At 36.9% G+C, this 23,539-nt stretch overlaps 4 protein-coding genes and 2 non-coding genes across 7 annotated transcripts; 3 read left to right on the top strand and 3 right to left on the bottom strand.

Annotated features, from left to right (window-relative positions):
- Positions 1-3,532: 3,532 nt before the first annotated feature.
- On the bottom strand, positions 3,533-8,785 carry LOC126590918 (histidine biosynthesis bifunctional protein hisIE, chloroplastic-like). 2 transcript variants are annotated; one of them, XM_050256438.1, is made up of 10 exons: positions 8,626-8,785; positions 7,965-8,032; positions 7,813-7,845; positions 6,108-6,156; positions 5,886-5,961; positions 5,603-5,790; positions 4,575-4,820; positions 4,406-4,501; positions 4,163-4,314; positions 3,533-3,900 (listed from the first exon to the last, which is right to left on the bottom strand). In XM_050256438.1, the coding sequence occupies exons 6-10, from the start codon at positions 5,774-5,776 to the stop codon at positions 3,696-3,698; spliced, it is 873 nt and encodes a 290-aa protein (XP_050112395.1). In that variant the 5' UTR covers positions 5,777-5,790; positions 5,886-5,961; positions 6,108-6,156; positions 7,813-7,845; positions 7,965-8,032; positions 8,626-8,785; the 3' UTR covers positions 3,533-3,695. The 2 variants fall into 2 exon arrangements, with proteins under 2 accessions (XP_050112395.1, XP_050112396.1); XM_050256439.1 differs by lacking the exons at positions 7,813-7,845; positions 7,965-8,032; positions 8,626-8,785 and adding an exon at positions 6,990-7,756.
- A 1,685-nt stretch (positions 8,786-10,470) lies between these two features.
- LOC126588924 (elongation factor 1-alpha) lies at positions 10,471-13,428 on the top strand. Its single transcript, XM_050254087.1, has 3 exons — positions 10,471-10,638; positions 11,667-12,149; positions 12,248-13,428. The coding sequence occupies exons 2-3, from the start codon at positions 11,688-11,690 to the stop codon at positions 13,127-13,129; spliced, it is 1,344 nt and encodes a 447-aa protein (XP_050110044.1). The 5' UTR covers positions 10,471-10,638; positions 11,667-11,687; the 3' UTR covers positions 13,130-13,428.
- LOC126591658 (small nucleolar RNA SNORD25) lies at positions 11,206-11,286 on the top strand. Its single transcript, XR_007612473.1, has one exon. It is a non-coding gene; the product is annotated as a small nucleolar RNA SNORD25 (small nucleolar RNA).
- On the top strand, positions 11,414-11,496 carry LOC126591657 (small nucleolar RNA SNORD25). Its single transcript, XR_007612472.1, has one exon. It is a non-coding gene; the product is annotated as a small nucleolar RNA SNORD25 (small nucleolar RNA).
- Positions 13,429-13,604: 176 nt separating the features above from the next.
- LOC126588926 (protein disulfide-isomerase 5-1-like) lies at positions 13,605-16,248 on the bottom strand. Its single transcript, XM_050254088.1, has 5 exons — positions 16,033-16,248; positions 15,557-15,615; positions 15,295-15,470; positions 13,962-14,061; positions 13,605-13,877 (listed from the first exon to the last, which is right to left on the bottom strand). Exons 1-4 carry the CDS (start codon positions 16,150-16,152, stop codon positions 13,967-13,969), a joined length of 450 nt encoding a protein of 149 aa, XP_050110045.1. The 5' UTR covers positions 16,153-16,248; the 3' UTR covers positions 13,605-13,877; positions 13,962-13,966.
- Positions 16,249-19,534: 3,286 nt separating this feature from the next.
- LOC126588690 (vicilin-like seed storage protein At2g28490) lies at positions 19,535-22,838 on the bottom strand. The gene is made up of 4 exons (XM_050253799.1): positions 22,411-22,838; positions 21,359-21,537; positions 21,167-21,247; positions 19,535-20,713 (listed from the first exon to the last, which is right to left on the bottom strand). Exons 1-4 carry the CDS (start codon positions 22,811-22,813, stop codon positions 19,775-19,777), a joined length of 1,602 nt encoding a protein of 533 aa, XP_050109756.1. The 5' UTR covers positions 22,814-22,838; the 3' UTR covers positions 19,535-19,774.
- Between the last annotated feature and the right edge of the window lie 701 nt (positions 22,839-23,539).

Raw genomic sequence — 23,539 nt, 5'->3', positions numbered from 1 at the left:
GATGATTGTGATATTTTGACACGTAGATATATCGCCATGAGTAATGTTATTCATACCATGTTTTTGTACCATATTTTCATACCACCTTATAAGGCATTTGATGCGGACAACCATATCATTTGAATTAATCAGATTTTTAAATTTAGTTCATTATTTAATAAACTAATAGTTAAGAAAAACTAGTTAATTAAATGATGATTGTGGTATACGAGGAGTTTTTCTCCTTCATTTCCTTGGGTTTTGCAAAATTTTCAAATGATGTGGTTGTCCACATCAAATGCCACCTAATGTGGTATAGAAATGTGGTACAAAAATATGGTATGAATAACATTACTCATATGACCATGTTCTCCTAAACCCACATAATTAAAATTATGGCCACCCATCGGTCAATCTTAGTTGACCACTCACTTAATATGCTACTAGCCTTCATGCATGCGCTTACGTGTGTGCATAATGCATTTTTTGAATCACGACGTGCTACGCGTCATACACGTTTTAAATGTATTTATATGCGTAAATTGACAAAAAAAAAAGGTCAAATATTTGAAGTAAATGAATAAGCTTAGATCATGCTAGAAGAAACTCTTCATAAACCAATTAAAGTAGCTAAATCCACATAATAAAATCGGTATCTATTGAGTTTATATTAAGAATATAGAAAATAAAATTTAATAAACAACTTATTGAATCACATTATTCCTAACCCATTGTGAGGTTAAGCCCACACCCTCCCCTTAGTGTAGATAATATCTTTTGTTCAAAAAAAAAAAAAATCATTTGACAACTAATTTAATCACATTATTATCCGCGTATGAAAGACATTTTTTATAACTGGCATTTCACGCCTGTCACATCCCGGCCCGGGATATATATATATATATATATATATATTACATTTTAAATATTGCATTGTTACACTTGTGAATTGTGTTGCATACTCTTATATTTAGGCACTTTTATGTTTAAATTTATTCATATTTTCCACATAACTATACTTTATGGCTTCGTCACCTTCCAGGTGTCGGCCAGCACAGCTCGATTCGGAGTCCTAGCGGACATCCCAGGTCGAGGTATGTCAACACATCTTAAGATGTTTTGAACGTGTTTATAAATAGAGAAAATAATATTTAATGAACAACTGATTGAATCATATTATTGCTAGCCTATTGTGAGGTACTAATTATTTAAAAAAAATAAAAATGTATAGAAAAAATTAGAGAGCTGCTAAACTCACGCCGTTGTCTTATTTTCCCACCCACGTTATATTTACACCCACTATAAAAAGTTAAAAAATTAAAATGTTATTTTCTCACCCACTGTTATTCCTAAAATAACCCTATATATAATTAGAGATAAATTTCTCTTAAAAAAAGAATATAAACAAATATTTTACTCTCTTCTAAACAAATAATATTACTCTCTTCAATTTTCGCCAAGCTCCACGATCTCTCTAGTTATAACAGTAGACCCTACAATAAGTTTGAATTGTTGTATACGATCAATGTACGGAGTAGCCCATTCTAAACACCATCGTTCACAATATCTTTCCCAATTTGTCGCTATAGGAGGAATTGGATGACCTGATTTCAAGAACACCTGCATAAAAGTACAACTTAATTAAACTAGACTACAAGAAAATTATAACTTAAAATAAATGCATTCAATCCTTATAAGATCTTCTGTAAAAAAATTCTAAACATAGCGTGAGAGTTATCACACTTAAACTTTTCTTTTTTATTTTATATATAAAAAAAAAGTAATGCAAAAGGGGGTATCTAAGGTTTTTATTAGTCATTTTACAAATGGACAAATTTGTAATTAAAAAATTCATAAAAAGGTGGGTGGGAAGATAAGACATCGGGGTGGGAATAACACATCTCAAAAACTAATTATTAAAAAAACACTGTCAATTTGACAAAAATACCCCTGCCACATTTGTTGCATTATTTTGAGTTGCTTTTGAAGTTTTTTGTTTGAGGGGTATTTTTGTCTAATTATGTTTGGTTAAGCTTGTGACACCAAAAAACATTATTCATTGGGCCCTTGGCTTTTATATAAAGATGAGGGGATTCAAATTTGGCATATTTATCACAAATTGCAAAGAGTCTCTTACTTTTAAATACTTTTTAAATTCTTCTACCAGCATCTAAAATTCCGCTGTAGCACAAAAAATTGGTTTGAGCATTGTTTCACAACAACCGGGTTCGAATCCCGGCAGCGAAAATTGTTTTTGTTATTTATTTCTATAACTAAATTTTTTATTTATTTAAAGGAAATTGTCATTGGCATTTCAAAAATCTCATTTTATCAAATCTTCTATAATTAGTGAGAAAATTATACTTGTGAAGTGTGTAGAATGAAACTTTTGAAGAAAGGCTATATTCTCATTTTACACTTCAAACCTTCTATAATTAGCAAGAAAATTATATTTATGAAAAGTGTAGAATAAGATTTTTAAAGAAATGCTATATTCATATAAAAAAGTGTATTTTTTTTCAAACCAAACCAATAGAAAGTAGAAGCACCTCTACACATGCTTCTAAAAAAAAAAAAAATCTTTTTTCATTAGAGGCAGGTAAAAATAGTATTAATTAATGAAACTTTTATATTGACAATCCTAACCCCATCTTTTTCTTGCTAAAGGCACTTTTACCACCTAGTTTATCCAACCTTTGGTTTTTTTTTTTTTTTTTTTTTTTCACAATGGTTTATTCTTACACCACAACAAAAGTAAGTTCTAAAAATCCGCTGTAGCACGAAAAATTGGTTTGAGCATTGTTTCACAACAACTGGGTTCGAATCCCGGCAGCGGAAATTGTTTTTGTTATTTATTTCTATAACTAAATTTTTTATTTATTTAAAAGAAATTGTTATTGACATTCCAAAAATCTCATTTTATACTTCAAACCTTCTATAATTAGTAAGAAAATTATACTTGTGAGGTGTGTAGAATGAGACTTTTGAAGAAATGCTATATTCTCATTTTACACTTCAAACATTCTATAATTAGCAAGAAAATTATATTTATGAGGAGTGTAGAATGAGATTTTTGAAGAAAAGCTATATTCATATAAAAAAAAGTGTATTTTTTTCAAAATGATGGATCCAAACCAATAGAAAGCAGAAGCACCTCTACACATGCTTCTAAAAAAAAAAAAAAAAAGAAATCTTTTTTCATTAGAGGCAGGTGAAAATAGTATCAATTAATGAAACTTTTATATTGACAATCCTAACCCCATCTTTTTCTTGCTAAAAGCACTTTTACCACATAGTTTATCCAACATTTGGTTTTTATTTTTATTTTTTTCACAATGGTTTATTCTTACAACACAGCAAAAGTAAGTTTGAAAAAAAATAACACAATAACCAGAAACAAGCCATAATTGTACGTTCCTATACTCGTTTCTCTCTCAATTAATTAGGATTTTCTCCATAAACATAATTAAGGAGTACCTAAGTACCAAGACTACTGATCAACCGGATATACGTTGATAATTTCGAATCCAAACAATTGACACTCACAACGAAATCAGTTTAAAACACACACTAATCAAATTAACTGCAAATAAACGTTCATAAATACGTCTTTTAGCAGTTGAGACCACAGTACCTGGTGAATAAAACAATTAAGAAGAACAGGAAAAATTTGATCAAAGAATATCATTAAACTTGACAGGCTAAGCTGCCTATGCCTAGGTTTGTGACTTGCGATTTCTCTTTTCCTCGATACCCGACTGAGAAAACCTACGCCGAAGAATTTCCAAAACCTCTTCCATTTTCACGCCTTTACGGGCCAGAAGAGCCATGCCATGATAAAGCACATCTGCCATCTCTGAGGCAGCACGCAGCCTGTCTTCGTTCTCCTCTAGTGTTCGGCATAGCTCATCCGCCTCTTCCCTGGATCGAGAAAGAAAAACCACGAACAGAGGCTTACAAGTGAAAATACAGAAGATAGCTCATTTAGTAATATAGTTTTCGACAATGAGGATAACATCTATAACTCGAACCACCCAAAAGTCTGTATCTGAGAATAACAAGGATATTACTTCTCTAATTCCTTCTGCTACTTTTTTTCGAGTTCTTGAGAAGTTAAGATAAAATGCAAATTTATATCATTCTGACTCAAATCTGACACAATATGACATTTTGAACATTTTACCTGATTTTTGAGCACAACAACTTCTCATCAGATAGTAGACGCCGAGTCCATGAGGGCTTTCCACTCTCTGGAACTTCTAACTCTTCTTTTCGCTTAGCAATTGTTGACTCTAACGAGTACAAAGTGGTCAATGCCAATTTATGTTCTTCGTCCTGTCACAAATCATCTGAATCACTTACAAAACAAGTAATTTGATGCTTGATAAAAATATATAGGTTATTTTAATTGATTAATATTGAAAACCTGTCGATGTTCCAACAAATCAAGAACTGGGGTGTAATAGCACGTCTCTGACCCTGTGTGGCAAGTAGGTCCATCAGGCTTCCCAAGGTATATTATCTGAGAAAAAGGTCTGAGTTAAAGTAGTTGAGGATTAGAAAATGGGTTCCAACTAAAATAGCCAATGACATACCGAGTCTCGGTCACAATCAAGGAAGATTTCTTGAACATTAATGAAATTATTGGAGGTCTCTCCCTTTGTCCACAATGTTGATCGCGACCGACTGTAGAATGTAGCCTTCCGGGAGGAAACTGTCGTGGCCACTGCTTCCCTGTTAGCAAAGCCTTGCATCAAGATGGCTCCTGTGTCAACGTTTTGAGCTATGGCAACTGCCAAACCTTTCTCATCCCATTTTACACTGTCTAACACTGTTTCAACCTGAAATATTATTGGTGGATATTATAATCTCCTCCATTTACATGTTCTATTCTGAAAATGGGAAGAGGAAAAAGACGGCATCCAAAATAAACTAAGTGAAGATGCATACATTACATCTATTGGCACTACAGTACCTGTCACGATATGAGAGTGATTTGTAACAAGTTTAGCACATATACGAAACTAAGTGAAGATGAATACATGTCATCTATTGGCACTACTTGTAGGTACATGTTTTGTACATTCAAGGAAAGGGGGTTGGTCTCTAGATTCCAGATGGGGCTCAAATATCAGGAAATGACAAACTACATCAAATTTCCTTCTGTATAATTCTTAGTAAACACCTACTATGAATATTGAATGATAAGAACTCCATAAATATAGAAAAATTAAGAAAGCAAAACACAATTTTTCTTTTTACTGAATTATGTAGTGCCCTGTATGGTTGAGTTGCATTTCCGCAGAACATGGGTTAAGTAAAAATTTAGGGCTTGGTTAAGCAGTATTACCACTCATTCTGTAGGATGATTCATGCTAAGTCACAAGATCAAAATGAAGCAGTGTAATTAAAAAAGAAGATATAACAAGGCTATCTTTATCATCAGAAGCAGCTAAAGGAGTGTTGCAGTTCTATTCGGTACTGATTTCTGTAAATGCTGATGGGTTTATCAAAACATATTCAAACAATGAAGAATCCTTCTGTAATTTCTCTATTCAACATCTCAATTAGAAATATTTCTAGTAAAGAATGACAATCAACATTAAGTTAGTGAAATAGGTACCTTTGATTGCAGATGGAGGTCCCTGTCAAAGTTGCTGGTGGAGGAAGCGTAAACAAGAGAACTGCTCTTTCTACTGAAATTGCTTCTACCATAGTGATACTGGTTAGAAACGGAAACGCGGCAAGGGGAAGAAACTCTCACAGGTTGCAGAGAATGCAAATGTGGAATCGCCATTCACATCAACTTTCCTGAGACATAAATACAAGATGAAGTCATTTGTCACCAAAAAGGAACAATGGAAATAAGAAAATAATATCAATTACAAATGCATCCACAATGATACCTAGGATTGAAGAAATATGCGTGAGTCCCCCAAAGTTAAAAAATCTTGAGAGGAATTAAGACAATGGAAATCGTATCTGCAATAATACAATAGATAAATCATGAGAGTTATGATAGAAATATGTGTGTGTGTGTGTGTGTGTGTGAGAGAGAGAGAGAGAGAGAGAGAGAGAGAGAGAGAGAGAGAGAGAGAGAGAGAGAGAGAGATAAAGAGAGAGAATACCATAGCAGAGAACTTCTCCAACCAGTCCCTTTCTGATTCTTATGATTCCCTAAATAAAAAAGAGAAGTTTATAATAATTCTTTATAGGGTCCTCTCCTCAGAAGCTAACATAATTCTGTGTTGTACATAAAAAATGGGAAATCGAGCATTGGTTTAACTTAGTATTCATCTTGTCAGATATTGATTCACATGAAATGAATACAGTTCCACAAAGGATTCATGTTGAGGTGATGCAATGATAGAAAATTATATGATTTCATATTCTAATCACCCATATCGACTATAGCTGGAGCAGGATCCATATCAACAGCCGCATAATCAATTTTTCAGGAACCAATAATATGAACGACATATCAATGATCGATCACGTATAGCTATGTATATTCCATAATCACCCAATAAGAATATTCAGTACATCAATGTAAGTTTTTTTGTTCCATAACAATGCAGAACCAAACCTCCTATAGTCCTATGAAGGGGGTTTCGATTAAACCGGTTCAAATGTATTCCAAAAGTTCAAACCTTCTTGCAAAATGTCCTCACAACAACATCAGTAGCTGCCTCCCTATAATTTATAAACATATTTGAACACATTTTTACAAAATTCCCATCAAGTTTCTACTGAAAATTTAAAACCCAGGCATATATTACTTAAATGCTCCAAACTTTACACCACTTAATTACTCCAAATCCAAAGCAACAGCATTAATCAATTTTTTCTTCCAAAACCCATTATTTTTTATTGGGTATCAATGAATTCTTCACAACCCATGAATTTGCAGAGTTTTTTTAGTAAATTCAAAACCAGCATTAATCAGTGGGTGTATGTGAAAAAGGAAAAAAACTAGGAACGGAATCCATTTTAGTAACATGTATTCATACCTCAAGAATCTGAACAGAGCTAGAGTAAAAAGGGAGGCGTACTTGGTTGCTGCCAGGGCTGGGCATGGGCCGGGCCAGGCCAAATTTTGAAGGAACGGACCGGACCGGAGTTTAAAAAAAAAAAGGGTTGGTCCGGGGCAGGTACAACAGATTTTAAAACAGGAACCGGACCTAACTCAGCCCGTTTCAAACGGGCCGGTTTGGTCCGGGTACACGGGTCCCTTTTTTTTTTTTGGGAAATAAAAAACACTTAATTTTTACAGATTTTACAGTGCCCTAGAAGAAGCATTACGATGCCAGACTAAGTTAACCTAACTACATAGCAGCTGATCTTCAATTAACTAAGTTAACCTAACTACAAACAAAACAGACCACAGAATCATAACACAAGACTACTAAAATATAGGGCTGCATATGTTTTATTACATTACGAATGCCTTCTGACATTGGTCAACAGAACTATAAGGTCACAGGATCTTCCAGTTCCTAAAGAAAATAAATAATGCCTAAACAGGAATGCGAGAAGCAGAGGGAAAAAGGAAGAGCAGCTTAAAAATAGGCTCAACCCTGAGGAAAAAGGAACAGCAGCTAACAATAGACTCAAATTAGACACAGAACAGGAAATCCACCAAATAAGTTCTAAGCATTAACATTCTGGTTGCCAACCAACCAGTCGGTGATTATTTGATCTCGTGCAATGTATAAATGATGTCATGCACAAGATGAGGATAATGAATTTAAGCAGCAAGTGTGGTTTCAAGACAGATCAGTCCAGAATATAAGTTCTTGAGGCTATAAAATGATGAAATTTACAGAAACCAACCTCAAGAATCTGGAGCCACTCTTCTCCAGACAGCTGCAAGAGAGAAACGATAAAAATGTAAGTTACTCTTGACCATCTACATTTATCAGACCAAAATCAATAGTGGGTTTGAATGGTGAAATGAATACAGTGGGAAGAAGACTTTTACTAACCTTATTCAGCTGCCGGGAAACTAGTCCTTTCTGGTTCAGTGTACTCCACCTTATCTTCCACCTTTCGCCTACAACAAAAGAAATAAAAATAGCCTAACTTTACCAACCCTTGAAATCTGCCCTAGGGGTCATAAGAAACACAATCACCCTATCCAAGTACATGCCCTAGGGGTCACAGATTCATTAAACACAAGATCAAAGTAATAATGCCAACTCTAAATTGATTATGGATTTTGCAACTTAACTAAAGACGACAAGTTAAAGGATCTGAATCAGTAACAATACAACTGACGTATTTTTGGGAATCAACATCACTTCATCAAGATACTCTGAAATTACAAAACATAGCTCGTAAAGACCATAAAATATTGTAATTATATAATCCATGAAGGCAAGGATAAAAGCTACCAAAATTTGAATCCCCACATCACAACCCACAATTCCTAGGAATTTCTAGTCAAATTAACCATTCCTAAAGAGCCCAGATTTCAACCTCACACAAGCTGTCCCCACTCAGATTGACTCAATTCACCATAGAGAATGTGGTGGTCGACGATTTTACCACTCAATCAGACAAACACACTCTCATACAACCTGTTCGTACCCATATCTGTGATTAATTTCAACATGTTCAGAAGGTAATAGCTAAATCAGAACCAACCTTCATTGGTCTGGGCATTGCTGACGACGAGGTCATAATCAACAGAGTCGAGCTCGGGGTGGTGGAGGAGACGACGAGGCGAGAAGGCCAGAGAGAATCGAGTCGAGCTCGAGGAGACATAGGTCCTAGGGTAAAACTAACGGTTCAGATTTGCTGGTAGGTTCCTTTTCAATCCCGTCCGTCCATTGCAATTACAAACGGGCCGGTCCGGATCCCCGTTTTTCTATACTTCTGAAACTGCCCCGCTCCTAAAATTTCAAAGCCCCACCCCTGCACATTTCTCTTTTTAAAAATTAGGAACCCGTCCGTATCTCTGTCCCGACCCACGGTTCCTATACCTGTTTGCCCACCCCCAGTTACTGCTAACCGCTGTTTGCTGAACGTTTGTTGCTGCTGCTCAAGTGGTGCCGTTTTACGAAAAGGATTTTTCCTCCACAAAATTCACCAGTCCGGACATTTGAAATTTGATTCAACGGTTAAAGTTATCATAACTTTTAAAGGAACCTGCTTTTAATTGGTTGATCAAATTTTAAGAGCCCGAATTGATGAGTTTGGTATAAATGATCAGAGAGGATCCTTTCCCTATTTTATGACAATACAAAACATTATATATCACAAAGGAGGCACGTGTGCAAAAGAAAAAAAAAAAAGAGGCTCGTGCGGTTTGTTACGGGATCCACTAGATTGGCCTAAACCCAGCCAAACCCAACTTTTGGCCCAAATACGTTTTGAATTGAAATGACTACCCAGAAAATTGATCTCCACACCAAATCCCAAATGTTGACATCTTAGTGCCAATTCTACCCATTATTAGTCTAGTGGTAATTTTCATTACGAATGAGTTTGATATTTTAGATCGTCTTTAATAGAAATGTCAAATTTAATTTTTATAGTTGTTGAATGTCAAATTTAATTTTTATAGTTGTTGTCACAAAATAGAATTCTGTAAAGTCTTCTATTCCAACCAAGTTTTCTGAGAGTGAGATTTGGTGCAAGGAGGATGTTAAGCGGATGACACTTCTTCTTGGATGGCGTCTTATGGTCAAGCTAGGCAAGGTTTCTTTTCTACCGACTTGTGGTTGGTTTGGTATTACTTTGCTTTGAAAAAAAAAATTTGTTTCTGCTGTGCTGTGAGAATAAGCAGCTGTGAAAAAAAGCTGATTTTTCAAAGCTGGGTTTTTCATATTTGTGTTTTTGGCTTTTTTCACCCAAAGCTGTGAAAAAAGCTGAAGTTGAATGTTTACCAAACCAAGACTTGATCTCATTATGGCATTTGGTATTTTATGGAGAAAATTTCTTAGTGTGTTAGGAATAGAGGTGGACACCACGTGTCATTATATAAGTGGTGAAGAGTTTTATTTTTTAAGTTATTAATTTTTTTAACACAAGTATCTCACTATTTGTATAGTGACGTATGATGTACCACTGTGTTTTGAGCACGCTAAAAATTCTCTCGTATTTCATATTTCATGGTTATTGGCACATCTTTGTTGACTTCTAGTGAGTGAGTTTTCAAGTTAAAACTTTTGTTTTTAATTATTATTTTTTATATTTGATCTTAATTTTTTTTTTTCAAATGATAAATTTTATTAGATTGAATATTTAATTAGTTACTGACAAAATCCAAACTCAATACGGTTATGCAAGAGCTCAATAAGCAGAAAATACAAAATACGAGAGAGGTAAATCAACATAATGAAATGAAAGGACAAGATGGTCATTTACTGAGAAAGAATACGCGAAACGGCAAAGTGGCAACATCATGTGTAAACATTAGGGCATCACCACACGCACAAGCCAGCCGCAGTGCTAAGTAAACGTTATAACCGTTAGATCAAATACCAAACATCCAACGGCTCAGAAAGAAACCCTAACGAAACTGATGCAGCACTCGCTCCCCTTTAAATCCCCGAGGTCCTCACTGCCATCTTCCTCTACTCGATCTCGCTCCTGATTACAAAGTCTGCGGCGAGAGAGAACCCCCTTCCATCTTTCACTCCTCGATTACTTGAGGTTAGCATTTCTGCTTAAACTTCTATGGCTTCAAAATTCTTGAAATCTTCTTGGTTTGCATGTTATCTGATTTATTGAAGTGAATCGATGATCTGGGTTTTGGTTGTGGATGAATATTTGTGATTGGATCTATGGGTTTGTGTTGAAAATTTTTCATTTGCGTTCGTGGGTTTTGAAGAAACTGCATGTGGGTTTCTTGTGTTTTTTTTTTTTTTTTTTTCTGAAAATGTTTGAGGATTTATGAACTGGGTTCTTGAATGTGCATGCAAATCCTTTAGCTTCTTGTATCAGATGCGGAAGATCTAATCAGATTTGGGTTTATCTTTTTTACCATATTAGGCTTCATTATCTGGTTTGTGGATTTATCAGTTCCATGTGACTCGTTCCCTTGAAGCAATATTAATCGTGTTGCTTTCCATAAATTTTTACCTCGAATTTTCTCTTGTTTATTTGAGGATTATTGGTGCAACTAAACTTATTCATAAATTAATTTCGAAATTTGTATTTAAAACGTTTAATTTTGTTACATTTAGTAATATCATGCATTTGGGTTCAATAAATTGATTGTAACATTGATGATTCCTACAGACCTGTAATGATTTGCGGATATGATCGCAGATCTAAGAACATCTAAGGGACTGAGTTCAATTTTCTCTTGTTTATTTAGGAACACTGTAGCAACTAACTTTTTTGGTTGTGCATGTTTTTAAATTATATTAAAATTTATCTTTGTTTCTTTTAATTTGTAAATCCTGTAAATATTTACTTATTTTGTAGTAACTGTGATGATTCCTTCAGACCTGTAATGATTTGCGGTAATGATCGCATATCTAAGAACATCTAAGGGACTGAGTTCTATTTTATATTTCCATAAATACTTTACATTGTTGATTTGGATTTAATTTCTTATAATATATGCTGTCTGCCTAATTGTTTGATGATTAATTGGCCATGCCTAGATGATTGTATATTTCATTCAGGCTAATTGCCCGTTGTGTTTTGATGATTGTTGTTTTCTGCACTTTCAGATAACTTGCTGAGATCCCATCATGGGTAAGGAAAAGTTTCACATCAACATTGTGGTCATTGGCCATGTCGACTCTGGGAAGTCAACCACCACTGGTCACTTGATCTACAAGCTTGGAGGTATTGACAAGCGTGTCATTGAGAGGTTCGAGAAGGAGGCTGCTGAGATGAACAAGAGGTCATTCAAGTATGCTTGGGTGTTGGACAAGCTCAAGGCTGAGCGCGAGCGTGGTATTACAATTGATATTGCCTTGTGGAAGTTTGAGACCACCAAGTACTACTGCACTGTTATTGATGCTCCTGGACATCGTGATTTCATCAAGAACATGATCACTGGTACCTCCCAGGCTGATTGTGCTGTCCTCATTATTGATTCCACCACTGGTGGTTTTGAGGCCGGTATTTCCAAGGATGGTCAGACCCGTGAGCATGCTCTGCTTGCATTCACTCTTGGTGTCAAGCAGATGATTTGCTGCTGCAACAAGGTGGGTCTTATACATTATTTGGGGACATTTCAGTTGTTATGGTTGTACTTATTTGTGGACAGTTCTAACTTATGTTTCATTATTTCTGAATTTTGCAGATGGATGCCACTACTCCCAAGTACTCGAAGGCAAGGTACGATGAAATCGTGAAGGAAGTCTCATCCTACCTCAAGAAGGTTGGGTACAACCCTGACAAAATTGCCTTTGTCCCCATTTCTGGATTTGAGGGTGACAACATGATTGAGAGGTCCACCAACCTAGACTGGTACAAGGGACCAACCCTTCTTGAGGCCCTTGACCTGATCAATGAGCCCAAGAGGCCCTCAGACAAGCCCCTCCGTCTCCCACTTCAGGATGTGTACAAGATTGGTGGCATTGGAACTGTGCCTGTGGGACGAGTTGAAACTGGTGTTGTGAAGCCTGGTATGGTTGTGACCTTCGGTCCCACTGGTCTGACCACTGAAGTTAAGTCTGTTGAGATGCACCATGAAGCTCTTCAGGAGGCTCTTCCCGGTGACAATGTCGGGTTCAATGTTAAGAATGTTGCTGTCAAGGATCTGAAGCGTGGTTTTGTTGCTTCCAACTCCAAGGATGATCCTGCAAAGGAGGCTGCCAACTTTACCTCTCAGGTCATCATCATGAACCACCCTGGGCAGATTGGAAATGGTTATGCTCCAGTGCTCGATTGCCACACCTCCCACATTGCTGTCAAGTTTGCTGAGATCTTGACCAAGATTGACAGGCGATCCGGTAAGGAGCTTGAGAAGGAGCCCAAATTCTTGAAGAACGGAGATGCTGGTATGGTTAAGATGATTCCCACCAAGCCCATGGTTGTCGAGACCTTCTCTGAGTACCCCCCTCTCGGACGTTTTGCTGTGAGAGACATGCGCCAGACCGTTGCTGTGGGTGTGATCAAGAGTGTGGAGAAGAAGGAGCCAACTGGTGCCAAGGTGACCAAAGCCGCAGCCAAGAAGAAGTGAAGTGTTTTATGTTATCGTCCGCCCTTAGCTAGATCAGTTTTGTCTGATGTCGTTTATTTTCCATTTTTGTGCTACTCTCGGAGTTACTTGGACAGGTTTTACAAGTTTTACATCGTAGCCCTCTTGCCTTGCTTACAAGGATTGTGGAGGAGCTGAGCCGCTAGAAGCGATTCTGGTTGCTCGGCAAGCTGTGTTGTATGCTATTTGTTGGTTTATACATTGAAATCGGTCGTTTAGTGGGTCATTGGACAACTTTGTATTAATGTCCGCAATCTGTGTTAAATCTGCTTGTGTTAAAATTGTCTTCTTGGCTTTTGCTTTTATGTTTTCTTTTTAGATCTGAATTTCGGGCGTGCCGAGTTTTTATGTGGTGAATACCACACTTTGTGCAGACCGTGTTACGGATACTAGCTATCCGCCCAAACCTTCTGGTCAGCCAGAGACCGTGCCAAACTTCAGTAAAAAAAACACTATCTTGCGCAATTGAAACATCTTATAAATCCGAACATGAACCATTCGTGTTCAATTTAAATCTGCAACAACTTAAACATGGACAATCCCACCAACCTAACGAACATCCAAACAAAATATCCTGTGAGAAATTTACGTACGTATCGGTTGTGGTTGATATCTGCCTCGCTGGAGTTGTGATCCCGATTCAAAATTGTTGTGCCCGAACCAAAATACCGAAGCTGAGATGATGTCTGTCGCAATGTGTGCTACTGCCGGTTCAACACGCAAGTCACATCTGCAGCAGGTACATTCATTTGTTACATACACATCTGCAGTACATAGTTTCAGATTTCACAATTAGCCTTCACAAGGTATCTACCTGATCTACAACTCCTTATCACTGTCAAGCTGTGCCTTTGTTGCTGCCTTTTCAGCTTCTTCCAAGACAAACTTCTTTAGTGAGTCAACATCCCTCGGCCCTGATCATTTGTACAAGAAACAATAACTAAGTGAGATACTGCACTATAGAAAGTCTAACACGTCGTTTGGGCCATAAATTAAAAACTCAGCCTTGAATAGGCTGCACTTGACCTGAGTCTACAAATAATATACACAACAGATGAAACAGTTATTTGGACTGATAACAGATCAAACTCACTTCAAATGAATCCATAGCTAGATACTCCATCACCTACATTTGCTTATGGGACCTGAGTAGTTTACATATATTTTGAAACCTAGTTATTTGACTATAATCTGAGGTATCATCATCACACAGAAATAATAGTCATTGTCATGGCCACCAATCTAATGGTTAACAGAACCAATGTCCCAGTATTTATACTAAACAAGGCCAGCCAATATTAAGTATGTATATACTAAATAAGCCAAGGATCAGTCACCACAAATATTCATTATTTATACTAAACAAAGCCAGCCAATATTAAGTATGTATATACTAAATAAGCCAAGGATCAGTCACCACAAATATTCATCTCTAGCACCGCTATACTAAACAAAGCAGCCAAATCTTTCACAGGTACACACTTAAGACAGCACCACTCAAACATTTTTCGCAATTTATATCTAACATTCCTCCTCCACCAAAAAAGAAAAAAGTGCAAAAAATAATATAAAAACATGCAAATATCTTTTTCAACATTGGGGTATGATAAGGTAAAGTGCAGTATTTATCACTTTTCCACAACAATACCATATTGCCTCTTTCAATGTCAGCCGTAGCCAAATGTTAGGACTTCTTATTTGTGATGGATTTCCGGTGTTGTTATTATATTTAAGATGACAAGTTGGATAATGAATGATACGCGGATGTGATGGCCAATTTATATGCCCAAAATAAATTATAATGCTTTCCCAAATGAACCTGTATCGAACAAAAATGAATAGGCAAGTGCTACTGATCTGAATTGAAAATAAATATATATGAACACTTTCTTCTTCTCAGATGTTACTAACAGGCACTTTAGGGGAAATACGTGCCCAAGCCTGCGAGAAGCTTGCACTTGAAATCTATTTTCTGGACAAGGCCCTTCAACAGGAATTTCATAGACATTGGAAGCACAATTGTTTAGAGATAGTATAAGTGATATTAGTAAGCCTGAGTAGATCAAATAGAAAAGATTTTATGCAGCACAAAGATGACTATGGATGGAAACACAACTGATATAGCAGAAAAGAAATTCAAATCGCACCTTGATATTTTGCAACTTCTTCACCATCATAGAATACTTTAAACGTAGGATACGAATGAATGTCAACTTTTGAACATACTGGTTTACTCGTACTACAATCAACCTCCCCAACCTCTATTTCGTCTTCACCTTCCATTGTCTTCCCAAGGTCCTCCCACAATGTACCCAAGTTCTTACTGAAACCAAATGTTACCATTACCAGTATGAATAACAATCAAATAAATCTCGCCAATCATAAACTCGAAAGATGCGAGAAACTTACCAATGCTTACACCATGGCACACAAAATTTCACAAACCATGCCGTGTCTTTCTCCTTCACCTACGAAAAACGCATACGCAAATAAACAATCGGCAAGGCGATAAAGGGAAAATAAATTTCTAATTAGCGGGCATGGCATATCTTTCCAAACTCCTACCTACTTAATAAAAAACATACATTTCTTATAAAACTCAACCCATAAAAAATTTCACTTTAACTTCCAGTCCGATTTCGTAGACTCAATCGCCATTTAATTCTGTCACCGATACTATATCAAAACACAATTGACAAAAAGGGCAAAACTAACTAGGGATTAGCATTGATAAGACCACCAGGGATTGATGAGTAAGGAAAAATATGATCTGGTTAGGGTTGTGTGTAGAAATTGAAAAATTGGATCCGTGAAATTATTTAGATTGGATCAGTGAAATTGAATGCAAATCAATGAAGAATTTGAAGGGGTTGTGCAGTTGTTACCTTGTCGGAGAAGGTGTCAGCGGTTAGGGTTATAACCTCGGCTTCGGTATATGTTGTTAGAATTGGAAGAAGAAAGAGAAGAACTGAGATGAAAACTAGACAAGGAGAGTGGGTTTTCATCGCTGCTGAGAAAATTATAAAAATTTTCCGTGAAAATATGATCGACGGACGAGGCTATGTGAAGTTCTCTCCCAACTTCAGCTCGTTTACCAATCTACACTTACTGTATATTTAGAAAACCATCCTCGTCAACTTTTTGCCTTTTTTTCTTCTCATTTTTGCCCTCACTTTTGAGTCATTCTTGACAAAAAAGAGGGCAAAATGGTAATTGTACATTTTGACAAAATGATAATCATATTCTCATTTTTTTTTATTTTACTCTCATTTTTTATACACAATATTTACATAAAGTGGGTAAAATGGTAATTATGTAATATTAAGAAAAATAGGCCCTTATGAAGAGATCTCATCATTATTGTCTCATACTTTTTTTAAAAAAATTTAAAAACTAATCACACTCCTTAATAAAAAATAAATCCTTAATAAAAAAAAAAATGAAATTGTTCACACACAAAGTGTGTGCTCATCTTCTAATTCAAAATAAATGAGACGAATTGAATTGAAAAGAAGGTGAAATTTGATGGTTTCAGAATTAAACCCTTAATAAAATTGTTTACTAATTATTTTTTTTTAATCAAAGTAGGAATAACACTCATATTTATAAGTCACATAGCGAGACATAAAAGTGTACAATCCTGTCAAAATATGCGGTTCTTTAAGGATCAATTCCTCTAGCAGCACGAGCCTGACTTTTTTTTTTTTCTTCTGTTGAAAGCTAACTGTTGACTAATTCACATAAATGAAAATGAAAATTAATGTGATTCGTAAAATGCTTTTGTGCAAAGTAATTTACATGTTTTTTTATTTTTTTATTTTTTTTAGGGCAAAAGACTGTTTACTACCCTTATGTTTCGTGGTTTTCAACATTTAGTACATCAAGTTTTTTTCGTCCCAGAGTCATACCTAAAGTGTAAATTTTGGGACAGTCTCATACATCCGTTAGTCAAACTGTTAAGTCTGCCGTTAACAGTGACGTGACACCCATGTGGATAATGACTGGGCGCCACGTGTCATCCACATGGAAATTTAAAATATATATATATATATATATACATATTATAAAATAATAAATAAATAAATTTAAAAAAAAACGTTTTTTTTTTTTTTTTCCTTCTTCTTCCTTCTTCTTCCTCTGACTGAATCTGGGTAGCAGATTCGTTTTTTTTTTTTTTTTCTTTCTTTCTTCTTCCTCCTTCCTTCTCCTTCTTCTTCTTCCTTCTTCCTTCTCTTTCTTCCGAATCTGCCCATTTTTTTTTTCTTCTTCCTCCTTCTTCTTCTTCCTCTTTCTTCTTCTTCCTTCTTCTTCTTCTTCTTCTTCGAATCTGCCCAGTTTTTTTTTTTTTTCCTTCTTCCTCCTTCTTCCTCCTTCCTTCTCCTTCTTCTTCTTCTTCCTTCTTCTTCCTCCTTCTTATTCTTCTTCTTCTTCGAATCTGCCCAGTTTTTTTTTCCTTCTTCCTCCTTCCTCCTTCCTTCTCCTTCTTCTTCTTCTCCTTCGAATCTGCCCAGTTTTTTTTTTTTTCTTCTTCCTCCTTCCTTCCTCCTTCCTTCTCCTTCTTCTTCTTCTCCTTCGAATCTGCTCAGTTTTTTTTTTCTTCTTCTTCCTCCTTCCTTCTCCTTCTTCTTCTTCTTCCTTCTTCTTCCTCCTTCTTCTTCTTCGAATCTGCCCAGTTTTTTTTTTTTCTTCTTCCTCCTTCTTCCTTCTCCTTCTTCTTCTTCATCTTCTTCTTCTTCTTCTTCAAATCTGCCCAGTTTTTTTCCTTTTTTTTTTTCTTCTTCTTCCTTCTTCCTTCTTCTTCCGAATCTGCCCAGATTTGGTTTTTTTATTTTTTATTTTATAATATATATATATATATTATTTTATAATTTTTTTTTTAAATTTCCACCTGGATGACACGTGGCGCCAAGTCATTGGCCACATGGGCGCCACGTCACAGTTAACAGCTGACTTAACAGTTTGACTAACGGATGTATGAGATTGTCCTAAAATTTACACTTTAGGTATGACTCTGAGACGAAAAAAAATTGATGTACTAAATGTTGAAAACCATGAAACATGAGGGTAGTAAACAGTCTTTTGCCCTTTTTTTTTATCACAAATGGATTGAAGTAAATGACACAGAAAAGGGCCCAGCAAGAACAAAGAGAGGGCAAAGAAATGTCAATACCCATATCCACCACCTCCCCTCCTTCAGCGCCACCACTACACACACTCTCACATATAAATTCTTTCTGTACCTCCACCAGTTTTTGTGAGAAAATATATTGTCATGAAGGTGTAAGGGTGATATCGTGGGAATAATACTTAGGTACTCAAATTTCGTATGCTCATTTTTTGATTTGGCTCAATCAAAAGATGTCACGTGTTTGTTGTTTTTAAAGTTCAGAAAAAGTCTATTATTTTTCAAAACAATAAAACATCCTATTCCCTTGGTAAACACACCATGAACGTCGGGAATGCACAGAGGGCTTCCCTTTCTTCTTCTTTTTTGATTGAAAAGATAGACTTCTCATTGAACCAAAGGAGCAATACATGGGAACAGCATTACAATAGATAGCCAGCAGCTAGACAGCGGCAATCATACGGCTGCACCAACAGACCACCTATTGTACTCTTCGTAGAGCAGGTCTACAATAAGGTCAGGGGGCTCTTCGAACCAAGAGCGGTGTGCCAGTGCCACTTCACTTGAGAACGCCACAATTTATTCCAGCGTCTCCAGCGATACAAGAGGAAGCTGCAGCAGAGCGATCACACGCCCATTGTCTTGCTAGGTGATAAGCGCTCTCCACCGAAAAAAACCCCTTGTCAAAGTGCCAAATAAGCTTGTCTCCCATCCTTCTCAATCCAATAGACAGATATCCAATGAGGTCCACTTCCTGCCCGTGAAAAACTCTCGGAGCAGCACAAGTTCCATCAACAGGGATTATCTTTCATCAGCTCGTTGACATAGCTCAAGCTACAACCGTCAGGCTTTGGGGAGAAAACTCGGAACAAGGAAGGAAAGGGCATCCAACCATCCTCCCAAATTCGAATATTCTTAGCAAACTTGTGCTGAAGACCTTGGGGTTTTGAGAAGAAGAGTAAAGACCAACAGAAGTACTGGTTCTTGTGGGCTTTAAGACCGTTAAGACCTTGGAGTTTTGAGAAGAAGAGTAAAGACCAAGAGTAGTATTGGTTCTTGAAGGTTTTGACACCATTAAAGTAAAGAAGCGGATAATCTGTTTTTTAAAATCTCACCCGTTGTTCATCCGTTATCCGTTTACAAAATCCCACTCGTCCATTTCACACTACATCAAGTTGGTTTTCAACGCCCAACCAAAAAAAAAAAAAAAAAAAAATCGTAAAGCAAGCAACAATTCGTTCACAAAAAATAGTCACCAAACAGAAACAGAAAGTGCTACAGTTCTTATTAATAAGCAACTCCTTCGCAAAGGTCCCAGAAAACCACCACAAATTTTATCCAAAAAAAGTAAAAACACGAAACGAAAAGCTCCTAAATAAGTCTGAGAGATAGAAACTACACAAAACCTGACTTTTTATTCACCACCAGGACTCTCTCAATCAAAACCCATAACCATGTCATTCCCAACACTCTTGATCACTTCTGGCACCCTCTCAAACCTCTCAAACCTCCTTTCTGTCATCCTCCCTTCTCTCCTCGCCCCTTCCCGCATCCCCCCTTATCTCGCCCTCTTCCGGATGCTGCTGCCTCCTCTCTTCCTCCTCCTCCTTCGGCGGCTTCCTCTCCTCCTTGTACGGCGGTGCTGCTTGTGCCGTAGGCAAGATCACTGCCTCGCGCTGAGCATCAACAAACCTCCTCAACCGGTCTTCAGTCACGCCGAAAGCAGCTGCAAGCTCGGGTCCTTTGAGCTCCTGAAGAACAGACGCCGCACCAACCAAAATCTGAGGCCTGTTCTTCCGCGCCGAGGTTGTGAATCCAAAGAACTCGAGCGGGCCAGTTCTTGATGCGATTTGACAGAAGGGGAAGTACCTTGGCACCCAAAATACATCACCTTCTCCTATGTTGGCATTCATGGCTTGTGTCCCATTTGGGAACACAATCTGTAGTGTTCCGGAGCCTCTCAACACAATGCCGTATTCTGTCGCTCTCGGATTCACATGCGGTGCCATCATTGACCCAGCGGTGAGGTTAACAAGGTAAACGCCGATGCCAGAGTGTTTCAACGGTGAGTAATCAGAATCATCGAGCTGCATGCTCCATCCGTAGTCATTTCTGAAGTCGGGCTTTCTGTCGTAGAGGTTGTAAGAGTCTGGTGATTTTCCTGTTCCCTTGCCCTTATCATAGTCATCTCGCCTCCTCTTGTTTTCGTTTGAATCAGCGCCAAAAACTGAGTTCAAGAGCTTCCTCCATGACCATGTTTCTGATTTGTCTTGGTGATCATCTTGTTGGATGTCAAACATCCTCTTCATTTCTTGAAGTCTGTCTTGCTGTTTCAGCTGGAGGAATTTTGACCAGACACTTGGCGAATAAGATTCGGGCACAAAGACGATTGGACCTTGTTGTTGACTTGTGAACATCTCTCTTAGTTCTGATGATGTGACCTGCAGTATTGGACACACATTTGTGTCTTTAACTTTTGGTAAACAAATTTGGTGAGTTCTAGGATTATTGTTAATCATAGAGAAAATTGTGCACACCCAATTGTAGTTTTGGTATCTGAATTAAAAATCCATTCAAATTAGTATCCGAGAGTTCGAAAAAATGTGGAGCGTTGGTTCTCACACCAACTTACGTTAGATTTTTTGGTCAAAATTAAACATGTGATATTGTGCACGAGTCTCTTTTAAGGGATAAATCGGGGAAATCAACCATGATTTCACATGTCACGTGCTTAAATTTGATTAAAAAAATGTATTCCAGAGTTGGTGTCACATATTTTGTGAATTTCGGACATCAATATGAACGGATTCTTACTGAAAATATGATGATATATCAATAATATGTAGCAATTTTAAATTTAAGAATTGATCATCATAAAACTGTGATGTGCTTACATTGAAGGCATTTGCAAGTATTTCATGGTCAAATCCAGCAATAATAGACTGTGGGTTGCTTCCTCCACCAATGAAGAAGGACTGCATTATTTTGCAAAAACATCCAAATTAGTTATATATACTGAAATGTTGAATTACCATAAACCCTAATTAAGAAGTTTTCAATTACCATAAACCTAATCTGTTATGTACCTGCAAACCCATTCCCAAACTCTCAGAAGTGTCAATGCTGCAAATGATGTGAACCCTCTGGCCCTCTCCAGTGTTCACCAAGTAAAATGGAGACCCAGCTGGAATTCTATACACATCCCCTGTCTTCAATCTCCTCTCTCCTAATTCATCTTTGTAGATCAACCCCACCTTTACTTCTCCTGCAAGCAAACAATTATAATTCATGTTCCACAACTCATTAGAATCTGATTCAAAACCAACCCATCAAAGGGAATTTTGTTCACTAAAAAAATTGGAAGTCCAACTTTCCACAATTGCATGGATAAAATTCAAGTCACAAGATCAAATGCAAATATCCACCAAAAACAAAATAAATGTAATTAATTAAGAAAAAAAATTAAAAAATAGGATTCCATTGTCTACTACTCACTCACCATTTTGGAAGTCCCACATTGTACAATTGCATACATCTAACTAAATTGAAAAACATTTGAGAAAATTATTTAAATTCAAAAAGTAAAATCAACTAACTAAGAAGAAACCAGTTAAAATTAAGTGGATGCAATCCATCAAAGGTGTGATCACTCGCCAATTTGGAAGTACCAATTGCACAATTTGCATGCATCCGCTTCAGTTAATTAAGAAATTAAAACCAATTTTTATTTAAAAAAGAAAAAGAAAAAATAAAAAGCAAATAGAGCAAGGAAGATTAAGCAACTCATCAAAGAGTCTATATCATCAAACAAGGATTCGTAACACCAAGTATCGGTAGCCGCCAGGATTGGCTGGTCTGACCTTCTAGTTTTATCGCTGATCTTGTCCTCCAGGACTGTTTGTAATGGATCCTTCTTGATGGGGTTGGGGCTGTTTTGGCCTCGCCTCATTCAATGAAATCTACTATCGTTTCAATATAAAAAAAACCTATAAATTTGTAAGACCGCATGTTGGTGTTGGTGTCGATCTAAATGGTATCATTCACTCACTAATTTCAAAGTAAACCAGTTTGCATCCTTGCATGCATTCGCAGATTAAGAAAAAAAATCTTCTTAATTAGTGATTAGTAATGAGATTACCTCTGCGGACAAAGAGGATGAGATTGGAGTCGAGATAATGAGGAATAAAGAGAGACTTAGGCTCCATTGTAATAAACCCGATATGCATGGGCTTATCAACAACCCTACTGCGCGCACTCATCACCACTCTCATCTCTCCTGCTGCAGTTTTCACTACCTGCTTTGCCTGTGGCAGCAAAAACCAACCTTCTTCCGATTCTTCCCCTCCCGATTCTGGATAATGCCCCTCCTCCTCTTCCGGCCTCCTCCTCCCACCGCTTTCCTGCTCCTCCCTCCTATCTTCTTCCTCCGTCGTCCCTCTCCTCCAACCTTCATCCTGATCACCAGTGTACCCCACCGCCACTGAAACTCCATAGCACATCACCAGCATCAGAACCACAAACGTCATCACTTTGTTTCCCATTTTTTCGTTTTTTTTTTGCCTTCTCTGTGATGACCTTTCTGTGAAGTATTAGGTCGAAGTGTGGGGTTTATATAGAAGGGAGGGAAAGAGCATGGGGACGCGTGTTGGCCATGCAGAGTCTATGCTGTTTGCTGGCGGTTTATGGCTTAGACACAGTTGGTGTTTGAAAGAGAAATATTCGAACACAGCGTGAGAGTGTAAGTCTGACAAACAGACATCACTTCACGCTTTTGAAAAAAAAAAAAATCAAATAGTACATTACGTATTTTTATATAAATGATGAAATTTTTTATATTTTAATTTATTAATATTTTAACATATATATCTAATTATTTATATAATAACACGTGATCACATATTCTAATCACATTGAAAAATCTCTCTCTACCGAAAATCTACTCGTTCTGTTAAAAAAGAATTTTTTCTTTGTCGAAAGCTCAGAAAACAATTCAGATTTTTTGTTATGAGTAATGCATTTCTTGCATCATCTTTTACTAGAGTTTATTCTAATTTTAAACTCGCAGTAATTTGTTAATTATCTGTGTATAGATATCAATCTCCATTGATTTATAGGGTTATCACGGTTTGACATCGAGTTCATTTTTCTTGTCTTTAATAAATGGGGAGTACCCGCTTTTAACTGTTAGACTATCCTCTCTGCACGCACGTACGTGCATGCGATATGTATTTTTACATCACAAGCGTTATGCGCTCCAAAGATGTGTT

The sequence above is a fragment of the Malus sylvestris genome, chromosome 11 (genome assembly GCF_916048215.2).
Source record: "Malus sylvestris chromosome 11, drMalSylv7.2, whole genome shotgun sequence".
Classification (NCBI taxonomy): domain Eukaryota; kingdom Viridiplantae; phylum Streptophyta; class Magnoliopsida; order Rosales; family Rosaceae; genus Malus; species Malus sylvestris.
This window is presented reverse-complemented; position numbering and strand designations above follow the sequence as displayed.